The sequence below is a fragment of the Benincasa hispida genome, unplaced genomic scaffold (assembly GCF_009727055.1).
Source record: "Benincasa hispida cultivar B227 unplaced genomic scaffold, ASM972705v1 Contig2067, whole genome shotgun sequence".
NCBI classification, from domain to species: Eukaryota; Viridiplantae; Streptophyta; class Magnoliopsida; order Cucurbitales; family Cucurbitaceae; genus Benincasa; species Benincasa hispida.
In genome coordinates, this window is record NW_024064642.1 from 1 (window position 1) to 11,759 (window position 11,759).

At 43.1% G+C, this 11,759-nt stretch overlaps 1 protein-coding gene across 1 annotated transcript; it reads right to left on the reverse strand.

Moving 5' to 3' along the window:
- Positions 1-275: 275 nt before the first annotated feature.
- Positions 276-2,278, reverse strand: LOC120069073 (chromatin assembly factor 1 subunit A-like; the record flags this gene model as incomplete). The annotated part of the gene is made up of 4 exons (XM_039020746.1): positions 2,181-2,278; positions 1,654-2,110; positions 855-1,124; positions 276-695 (listed from the first exon to the last, which is right to left on the reverse strand). Coding segments are annotated over exons 1-4 (1,245 nt in total), but the record flags the coding sequence as incomplete, so codon positions are not given.
- Between the last annotated feature and the right edge of the window lie 9,481 nt (positions 2,279-11,759).

The following is an 11,759-nucleotide window of genomic DNA, read 5'->3' on the forward strand; positions in this document are numbered from 1 at the left end:
ATGCAAGGTTTTGCCTGCAATGTCTCGCCAGCATCGTTTTGGGGTTGGGCAGAGGTACCTTCACCCAAATCGTGTGGGTCATCAACTTGCAGCGATGGGATGGAATGTTGTGGTGATGATGCTGCTGGTGAGTAGATTGGTGGGTATGCGGTGGGAGAATTTGGAGTAAGGAGAAGGTTGGTGAAATGCTTATGGAGTGGAAAAGAAGGTTGTGCGGTGGGCTCAGAAGGCTTGGAGGGCAGATCATTAAGGGTAAAGGGTCCAAAGGTTCTAACCAGTGCTCTGAGCTGTCTTGCGATCAGCTGCCCTACGTCGATTGGAATGCTGCGTACAATGCAGTATGTAGCCATGACTCGATCCCTTGATACAGTTTTGTCATGTGTTGTTGAGATAAGACGCTTCTTAACCAAGTAGACCCAAAGCCTTCCCTCCAGAAGTAAAGATTTGGAAGCCAAGGTGCTGACGCCCTTGAGTGAAACCGACCACTTCATGCCCAGTTGCATTAAAACTTGCAGCGCATCCTCCATCTGCTGCTCTGTGGGGTCATCAATGATTTTGTTCCCCGATGCATATGGGTTATCCTTCATTTGGTATATCTCATTGATGTCCCTTGCGCTAAAGGACACCGTTTCTCTTTTGAGGGTCACCGCATCCCTGGTTCCGTGTAGACGCCCGCGGTAGAAATCTCTCACTACCTGTGGCACAATAATGGCTAGGCACTGGCAAAATGTGTCCTAGCCATGTTCCACAATCACACTTGTGATGAGGTCAGGTAGCGGCGTTAGCGCAGGATAGAAGTTAATCTCAATCAGCATGTCATCATTCTCTTTTCTTTTTGATGGACGCTTCCTTACCGACGCAGGCTTGCTACTTTTCTCGATTGACTTGCCCTTTTCTTTGGCCAATGCAAGGCGGGCTGCTTGCCTTTGCTTCTTCTCCCTCTCTTTGCGTTGTTCTTCCTTCTCGCGTTCTGCGAGTTCTTTACCCTTCTTCTTCTGTAAGCACCGCCTATTAGCTTCGCACTTCTTCTCCTTCTCTTCTTTTAATCTCCTTTCCTCTTCCTCCTTCTTATTTTTCTCTTCCTCTTCCTCTTCTTTTTCTTCTCTCTCGAACTCTTCTACGAACTGCTCGAAGGCCAGCAACAGACATTATTCCTACTGTGCATTTCCTCATCTTGTAGTCTTCTTCTACGATTTCCCTCTGCCATGATGAGTTTTGCGCGCTCCATTTTCTCCTTTTTCTCCTTCTCTTCTTTTCTCCTTCTTTCTTTCTTCTTTAATGCGATGATTAGTCTTTGAGGGTCAACAGAAGACCCTTGCGGCGCATTCTCCCTGTGACGCCGTATCAGAGGGGTTCCTTCTCCTTCTTCACCTTCGTTGGTCGCAACCAATTGTGTGGTTTCAGGTTGCACCAGCTCCATCAATTGCGTTGTTTCCCCCTATTCTTCCTTACAGAGGTTGATTCTCTATCCTTTTTAGGGCTCGTAGCCCTCTGCTTCTTTTCTTCTTCTTTTCTTAAGCACCTTTCTTTCCGTCAGCCCATTCTTCTTTCTTCCTTCTTTTTCTTCTTCCTTTTCTTCTTAGCCTCCTCATCTTCATTAACATCCTTTTTTTCTTTATTCTTTTTCTCCTTGCGATGATGAGAAGACTCAGCCTCTCCAGCCTTTCTCCTCTTGCTTTTCTTCTTCTTCTTTTTCTCTTCAACTACTTCTAGTTGCGTTTCCACTTCCTCCATCGCAACTTCAGCCACCACAATCTCCTCCACCACCACTCTGGAGGGTTTGTCATAGGTTTTTGCATTGGCAGTTACCTCAGGAGTCTCTAAGGTCAGAGTGTCTCTTCCTGTTTCTTCTTCATTCACCACTGCCTCTGCCACCACCATTTCTTCAGCCACCGCCTCTTCTTCAGTCACCACCACCGTCACCTCCTTCGTGGACAGTGGTTGGTTTATAACCCCTACCTCGGGTAATCCCCCTCCTTGCTCCAAATGACTCAGAATATTGCCAAATACTTCCTTGTCATCACGCCTCTTCTTCTCGCTCTCATTTGAGACGACAGGAGTTGGAACTGGGGTATTTTTCAGTGTTGTGCCCCCTCTTGAACTGAGGAGGCTGAACGGACAATGGGTTTCTCCGGGTTCTACCAGTGATTCTCGGGACGGTATGGGGTTGGGCAATAAGCCTGCGACTGGCAGCAAGGAATGCTGCCTCTCGCATGGCGATTTGGTCAGAGGAAGGGGTTGATGGTGAAGCAGAGTGTTGGAGAGCTTGGTTGGCCATGGATGATAAGCTTGGGAGAACTAGAAATATGCTTGGTTCTGGTGAAGAAGAAAGCTTCGTACGCTACGCGCTAGGGTTTTCAATTTGCAAATGAGGTAAAGAATTCACAAACGAGGAAAGGTTCCTATTTATAAGTTGGTTCATAGTGGGCCCAATGCGATTTTTGCAGCGACAGGCCTCGAGACACTCAAAAGGCCCATCGTTCGAACTTCCCTCATTTATGAAATTTCAGAAAAACGTCCTTTCGTCTACAGAATCATCATTGCTTTGGAATATGAAACGATTGGACTTCTCAAATGCAAAAAGAATTTTCTTTAATGTTTTATTCAAATGGACGAAAGGTAAAGATTAACGCAATGTGCTCATCAACGCAAATGTATCTTCGTAAAGGACGGGCAACAGCGCATGCATCCCCGCAACACCCTCTCAACTAAACACATTTCTGGAGGATCAGGCACATGGCATTGCTACCAGCGCATCACTACCTCAACATAGTGCATTTAGCTAAGGCCGGGCAAAGGATACACATGCGCGCAACACACCCCTCAGCTCAACACAGTTGAGTTGGGTGAACGCAAAGCGTATCTTCTTGGTTCAAGATGCGTCCATTATCACCTTGGATACTGGTTGTTGATTATTTCATTTTATTTTATTATTTTTTTCATCAACACAAGTTGCTATGACTTTCAGCAATAGATTTTTCTTTATTTCTCATTCATTAACCAATTAAGGACTAACGCATTAATTACGAAAAGTTAAAAGAATTAAAGACGGTACAGAAATAAATGCAATGGAAATAAATGAAGAATAAATTCATAGATACGTGAAACGCATTAAATGAGGAAGTAAAGACAAAATTAAGGAATTCAATAAGACAGAAATTTAAAGAAAGTGTTTAAACATAGATGTGAGATATAGACCGGAAGATGCGTTTCTTTGAATGAGCACAATCCACATCTCTGCAGGCAGTCTGGCTTGCCTACCCAATGTCCTAGGGACATTGCTCCTTCCCATTAGATCTCGGGGCTTCTAAGTTGCTGGGCAATGTCCCTGGTGCTCTATTTCTCAGCTCGGATGCCAGTTGGCCCACTTGGATCTCTAAATTCCAAATTGAAGATGCCTGCACCTGCATTACTACATCATTCTTATCCATGTATTATTTCAGTAGGGCCTCCAATGAGCTTCCAGAGGTGTTTGAAGATGAGGGTTGCTGGTTATGTGATTGCCTTGGTTGCCCCTGGTTATGGTGAAAAGGAGGATTCCCTCGACTGCCACTTTGATGGTTGATTGGCTCCTGTTGGTTAGGATTGCCTCCCCAACCGAAGTTAGGATGGCTCCTCCAGCAAGGATTGTAGGTGTTAATGAAGGGGTTGTTTTGGATGGCGCATACTTGTTGGAGATTCGATGGGCACATTTATGCTACATGAGCCCCTTCACAATTAACGCAACTTATTGCGGCCACTTGAGCCAGCGCAGCAGATTGCACTGATTATTGGGAGATGGCTTCTTGATTGATTGCCATCGATTGAAGGATGGAGGTCACCGTGGCCATCTGAGCATCCAGTGTGGTCATTGTCTCCGCAGGGACAATGGCAGTTTCTTTCTTTCTTCTTTCGGCACCTCAGCCTCTATAGCCATCATCAATCTAATCATCCATGTTCTGCAATATGTGGTCAAGGATGACTTTAGCCTCGGTATATGTTTTGTCCATAAAATCTCCTACCGTAGAGGCGTCAGCAACAGCCTGCGTCAATCTATTCAGGTCGTTATAAAAGGTCTCCATCAAAACGCAATCAGGTATCTCGATATGCATGCAGTTTTTCACCAATCTTCTAAATCGCACCCAGGCGATGCTCAGGGTCTAATTCTCCATCTACTTGAAGTTCAGCACGTCCTTTCGTCGCCTTACGTTGATGGTCGGTGAGAAGAACTTCTTCATGAATCGTTCCACCAGTTGATCCCATGATGTGATCTCATTCGGCTCCAGTGAGTGAGCCCACCTCTTGGCTTCCTCCCTCGAGGTGTAAGGGAACAAATACAGTCTAATACTCTCCGGGGTTACGCCAGGTAATGAAAAGTGGCCGCACGTTTCAACAAAGCTGGTCAAGTGGGCATGCGAGTCTTCACCTTGCAGATCCCCAAATTGCCTTGCATTTTGGATCATTTGTAGCATGATCGGCTTTATTTCGAACCTTGCATTCTTCTTAACATTAGGCCTCGAAATTCCAGGTGAAAAGTCATACAGGTTGGGTGTCGCATAATTCCTCTTGGGAATGTTGCGATCAGCAGCCAGGAAAACAGGATCCTGCGCTGGTCGTACAACCCCTTGATTTACGAGAACTGCGTTGTCGTTATTATCTGCCATGCTCGCTGCTTTCTTTTGCCTTATCCGATTCTCACATGCCCATACGCGAAAGGTACGCTCAATCTCAGGGTCAGCTTCGAATTCTGGTTCAGCACTAGTACTCATAAACTGTCAAGCTGCTCTCCACATTGAACAGCCAGTACAACGAGATCTATCCTGCAAAACACCATAAACATACTCAAACAATAAACCATTAACCAATCCCCGGCAACGGCGCCATAAATTTGTAACGCAGTGATTAAGATGATATACAATGATGCACACAAGATCTAAGTCCATGCAATACTACTTCTAGATATGCGTTAATGATGATTGTTCTTGTAGTACGCTATGCGTTGTCAAAAGTTTCCTTGCGTTGGAACCAAGTATATTTCCACCTCAAGTTTCTCGATGTAATCCGAGGTCGAACATAGGGACTGTTTGAGGTTATTGCATTATATTTGTGATACATGCGACTAGGGGATTTTTCAATTTATAAAAGAGTTTTGTGTACAAGTAATTAAACATGCGATAAAGTAAAGTAAAGTGGTAAAGATGCAGTAATAAAATAAATTGTGATAAAGTAAACCTAAGCTAAGATGATACAAGATACGGGTTTCATGATACGAGATACCGAGGTCAAGGCTGGCTGTGAAGATTATACAAAGATCGTGTAATGTATTCATAGATCGGGGGCTCGCATGCGGGGTTGTTTTTATTACCGCATGCGGTTGAAATTCAGCTCGGGATCGACTGTCGCATTGCGCTGTCATTGCGTTGATCATCTCTTCATTGTGGTTTAACGGGTGTAATGTGATAGGGATGCATTATTCAGTTTCTCGTTGAGCCTTGATCGCAAGCGGTGACTTGGTTTCCTGCAAAACAGAATAGAAATGTTCTCTTCTTCCATCTTGATGATGTTTGTGGGTGTAATTGCGATAATTCATAATTATTGTATTTCTGAGCTAATTTTCATACATCGACATATATTCCTTCTCTTTTGGTCGCAATATCTAGATAAGGCAGCATAAATAACTTGTATTTCTACAAGTTATCAGCTTGAAATCGTCCAAGGAAAGAAATACTGGCCTCTCACACACCCTACAAAACCTCGAATTTGCTTTGCAATCAGCTGGCCCACGTCAATCGAAATACCACGCGCTATGCAATATGTGGCCATTACTCGATCCCTTGAAACTATTTTGTCATGCGATGTAGGGATGAGTCGCCTTTTCACCAAGTAAACTCAAAGACGCACTTCTGGAAGCAGTTTGTTGGACACAAGGGTCTTAATGCCTTTCAAAGATACCGATCACTGAGTGCCCGGTTGCGTTAATGTTCTCAGCACATCCTCTATTTGTTCTTCTTCAAGATCATCAATAATTTTGTTGCCCGGTGCATCCGGGATGTCCCATCTTATATAATTCGTTGATGTCCCTTGCGCTGAATGGCACTGTACACCCTTTTATGATCACCGCATCTTTGGTGCCATGAAGCCGTCCATTATAAAAAGCTCTCACTACCATTGGAATTATGATGGATAGGCATTGGCAAAATGTCTCACACCCATGCTCCAGCACAACACTTGTAATTAAATCAAGTAGTGGCGTTGATGCAGGAAAGAACCCATCTCCATCATCATGTCATCATTTTCCTTCTTTGTTGATGGACGTCTTTGGTCAACGCAAGCTCACTGCTTCCAACTTTTGCTTTGCTCTTATCTTGAGCCAACGCAAGGCGAGACTTTTGTCTTTGTTTGTGTTCCCATTCCTTGCGCTGTTCCTCTTCTTCCCTTTCCCACTCCACAACTTCTTTTCTTTTCTTCTCTCTAATGTGTTGCACGTTGGCCTTGCATCGTTTCTCCTTCTCTTCCTTCTTCTTCTTTTCTTCCTCTTCTTCTTCTCTCATTTATTTTTCAAATTGCTCCGAGGCCAGCAAATATGCGCTGCTCATCCTTGAGCCTTTTTTCTTTCTTCTTCGGCCGAAATTGCATTGTTACGGTGCACCTCCTCATTGTGGAGTTTTCTTGCCAAATCGTTAGATGCGATGATTTGGCGCACACGTAACATCTTTTCTTGTTTTTCCCCTTCTTCTATTTTTCTCCTTTCCTTCTCTTCTGCTAGACTTTGCCAAAATTGTGGGTCGCTTGTTGACCCTTGCGGCGCATATTCCTTGTGACGCCGTATTAGAGGGGTAATGTCCAGATCCTCTCGGTCTTTAGTCGCAACCGTTCTGATATGCGTTGATGCCTCTTGAGGTTACCCTGATTCTTTTTCTTGCGGTGACACCCCTTCTTCAACCCTTGTGGTGGTGGATTCTCCGTCGACATCGGGGCTTTCCGCCCTCTTTCTATTTTTTTCCTTCTTCAGGCGCTTCTCTTCTCGCCTGCACTCTCTCTTCTCACTCGACTTCTTTTCTTTCTTCTCCTTCTTTGGCTGGGCCTCTTCATCTCCTCCTACCCGTTTCTCCTGGCTTTTCCTTTTCTTCTTCCCTTTAACCGTTTTAGGCTACTTCTTCGCTCCCACCTCCTCCAAAGCACCCCTAGTGGGTCCTTCATAGGATTCTATTTGAACATCTTCCTTAGGATCCGCAACGGCCAGGGCGCTTCTTCGCGAAGCTTCTACCATCTCCTCCTTCGAAGGCAAGGGCTGATTAACAACTCTGGCTTTGAGTAGCCCTCCCTCTTTCTCCATGTTGCTTAGGATGCTCCCAAATACTTCTTTGTCATCTCTTCTTTTCTTCTCACTTTCTGATGACAGTACTGGGAATGGGGCACTCTCCGTGCTCGGCCCCTCTCGGATTTAGAGTGGTTTGGCTACAAAAGGTTTTCGCCGCAATTTCCGGCGATTCTTTGGATAGGCTTTGGTTGGGCGGCGAGGCGGCGACTTGCTGCGAGGAATGTCGCCTCCCTTGCGGCGACTTGGGCTGGGGAAGGTGTTGAAGGCAGAGAAGATGAATGTGAGGATTGGTCGGCCATGGTTTTGGTGAGTGGAAGAGTTGGAAAAATTCTTTGGGACTTAGGAAGAAATTTCGAAGGTTTAGTATGCAGAGGACTTGCTTAAGGTTCTTTTCACTTGAGATTCAAATAAACTTCCTCAGACGAAGGAGGAGGAAATTTATAGGTTGGTCCTTGATGGGCCCAATGCAATCCTTTCGTGGCAGGCTTCGAGATACTCAAAAAGCCTGCCAGTCGCGCTCCTCGCATTTATGAATTAGCAGAAAAGGACATTCTTTCATCTGCTAAGTCATCATTTCCTTGGAAGCCTAAGCGATTGGACTACTCTCTCGCAAAAAGAATTTCTCTTTTGTATTTTATTCAGACGAGATCAAGGTTAAAGATTAACGCAATGGATCTGTTACCACAAATGCATATTTGCAGAGGACGGGCAACAATGCATGCATTAGCGCAACACACCCCTCAACTCAGTGCATTTCTGGAGGACGGGCGCACGGTATTTCTACTGGTGCAACATTACCTCGACATAGTGCATTGTCGCTAAGGACGGGCGCAGAATACATACGCGCGCAACACACCCCTCAGCGCAATGCATTTGAGGAAGATGGACGCAAAGTGTATCTTATCAGCGCAAGATACACCCGTCAACGCATACCGAATGATTATTATTATTATATTTATTATTTATTATTTTTTTATTTTTTTATTTTTTATTTTTTTTTTCATCAACAACGCAAGTCGATAAGACTTTGCGATGTTCATTTTCTTTTAAGTCAATCATTCACGGAGAATTAAGAACAACGCAAACTATAGTAGAAAAGTAAGTAAATTGAAGAAGGCATGGAATTAACTAACGCAAATAATAAACTAAATTGAATAACGCAATTCTAAAGAAGTAAACTAATTTATGAAAGCAGTAAAGAAAGCATTAAAGAAAGCGATAAGGAAAGCAGTAAAGAAAGCGGTAATAAAGCGATAAAGATAGATGTAGGGATGTTGATTGAAAGAGGTTCTTCAGAGTTACCGCAATAGCATCCTCGCAAGCCGTCAATCCTACTTGCCTAAGTCGATGGTCTCCACGCGTTGAATTCATTTGGCTCTAGTGGCTGAGCCCACCTCTTTGCCTCATCCCGCAGTGTATATGGGAAGAGATACAACCTAATTCCTTGGGAGTCACACCAGGTATGGAGAATGTGTTGCACATTTCTACGAAGCTGGTCAAATGAGCATGCGGGTCTTCTTCTTGTAGACCTCCGAATTGTCCCGCATTTTTGGATCATTTGAAGCATGACCGGTTTTATCTCAAACCTTGCATTCTCCGCAACCGTGGGTCTTGAAACTCTGGGCGAGAAGTTATAAAAATTCGGCGTCGCATAGTTCCTCATAGGGATGTTGCGGTCGACAGTAATAAAAACAGGGTCTTGTGCTGGCCAATTTACCCCTTGATTCCTATCGAGCCTCTCATTATTATTTGCCATGTTTCTTCTTCGTGTAACTTGGTTCTGATGTGCTCTTGCACGAAAAATACACTTGATCTCTGGATCAGTTTAGAATTCTGGATCAGTTCCAGTACTCATAAATCGTCAGCCTGCTCTTCGCGATAAACAGACAGTACAACAGAGATCTGTCGTGCAAAATACCACAAAAGCATTCAACACTAACTGTTACCGATCCCCGGCAACGGTGCCATAAACTTATAATGGAAAAAAAATATTCTTTAATCTTTATCTTTAAGCATATGGACAATGATGAATATGAATGTAATGCAAGTTCATGTCCCAAACTATTGCGCTAATGAATGAATGAAAGTGCTCTATATGCGCTCAAGTGCTTTGCGATTATGCATTACTACATTCTAAGTGTATGCGTTGATAGTGATATGCTCGTAGTATGCAATGAAGTAGTGCATGTCACAAGTTTCCTTGCGCTGAAACCAAGTATAGTTCCAATGTAAGTTTCTCAGAATGATCCAAGGTCGAACACGGGGATTGTTGTTGTTAAATGCGATACTAATGTGATATATGTGACTGGTTATAATAAAGAATAAAGAATTTTGGTTTTGCAGAAATATAAATTGCGCTGAAAGTAAAAATGCATTGATAAAGTAAATTTCTAAACTATTATGATACAGGGGGTCGAGGACTGGCTGTGAAGTTGTACAAAAGAATCCATGAATGCGATGGCAAGTCTTATGAATGAGGCAGAAAGAGAATGAGTAAAGAGTAAAAATATCGCAAGTTCATCAATTGTGTTAAGGACGTAACTAAGGTTCCGCTTTCCCTTGGCGTACACCTTTTAGTGATCGGTCGCGTTCTCATACGTCTATGGTGAAACAGAGATGAACGTGATGAACGCAAGGTTGTTTCCATCTCTGGAAATACTTCTCGCTTTAGTTAACGCATTCTTCCAACCTTCTCTCAAAAGGCGGAATAACATCTTCACTTCTGCTCTCACAGGTGAAGATGCCGTCGAGCATGCTTTAGCTAAACTTAATTGATTACCTTAACACAGATTGACTCACTCGCTTAATTCTCGCAATTTACCCCGGGGATTAAGAACACATCATGGAGAAAATGGATGATAAATGTATGGAAAGGGACAGAGAGATGATAATGATGATGATGATAACATTTAATTCTAAATATAAGCATTTGATACATGATTGTGAATGAGGGATTAAAGAAGATGAACACAAAAGATAAATTAAAGAATACAAACAAATACGGAAAGAGTGTCAACGACAAATCCCGACGGAGACTTTTGCTTGTCGGCGTATGGATGTAGTGGAGAGGAAAGCTTCCCTCTCAGGCTTACTTTCCCGGTAGAATTGACCTTTTGCACAGAGCTTCAGCTTTGGGAATCGGAAGAATTCCATGCTCGGAGACTCACTTTTCAGCCTTGTCTCGTAGTTCTCTCGGATTTACTCTGTAAAGTCTCTTCAGACCAGCCTCCTTCTCCCTGTATGTTCAAGGAAGCGATTTATAGACAAGACCTTGGCTCTTTGAATTTGTGGTCCCACTGTATAATTCTGATAATTCCTACCATGGCGTAATGGAAAATTCCTCTCTGCTCCACGATCAATCTGTCAGAATTGCACAATAGAAAGTTGTATACTTGTCAGAATCGTCCGCGAATGCGTTCCTCTTCACATCTTCGATCGATCGCCGTATACGGTGTTGTTTTTTTATTACCGCATGCGGTTGAAATACATTGATCTCTAGAGTCCATGATCGATCATCGCATGTGCCATCATTGTGTTGATCATTTCTTCGTTCTGGATCGATTGGCGCATGCGATGTAGATGCATTGTACATTTTGTCTTTGAGCCATTAACGCATGTGATGACGTATTTCCTACAAAACAGAGACTGAAACATTCTATTTCGCCATCGCAATGGGGTTAGTGGATGTGTTTACGACATTTCATAATTTTCGTATTTCTCAGTCAATTCTTATACTATCGACACAACTTTCCTCTCTTTTTGCCGCAATATTTAAATAAAACAACACAAATAACTTGTATTTCTACAAGTTATCACACCCCTAAATTTAGATATATGCTTATCCTCAAGCATATCTTCAACTAAGGCAATTTCGCTCAATTCCTATCCTAACTTTGCGTCGATTGGCTGCTCTGAATGCTCCACCTCTACAACTTTACTTAACAATGCAATTTCCTTCTATCCTTTAACAATTCATCAACATGCTCTACTTTATTCTTTTCTAAAAGAAACCTCTACCCAAAAATTCCCTTCTTGTTTTGAGAAGAATGTTTACCTCTTCTTGCAAAAACAACTAGGTGCGTCTTTATGCGGTGGCCTGGTTTTCGTTATTTTATTAGAAACTATTGATCATGGTTACACCCTTCGTTTTGGCTTGCTCCCACGGGTGTCATGCGAGCATCCAACTACGGTTGTATACCAATCTCAACTTCAACTCTTGATTTTCAGCCAAGTTTTACTTTTTCTGATTAGAGGAGTTGTCTCTTCTATTCTTATTTTCTCTTTTTTTTTTTTTCTTTTCATATTGCGTCAATCTTGGAAACCTACCTTCGTTTTGACTTTCTCTCATGGGTGACATGCGAACATCCAACTACAAGCAAGTTCCTTTCACGACTTAACTCTTATCAGGTTGGGATTTTCCCTCGCACTGACATTGGAGTTTTTATGATTTTTTTTTTGT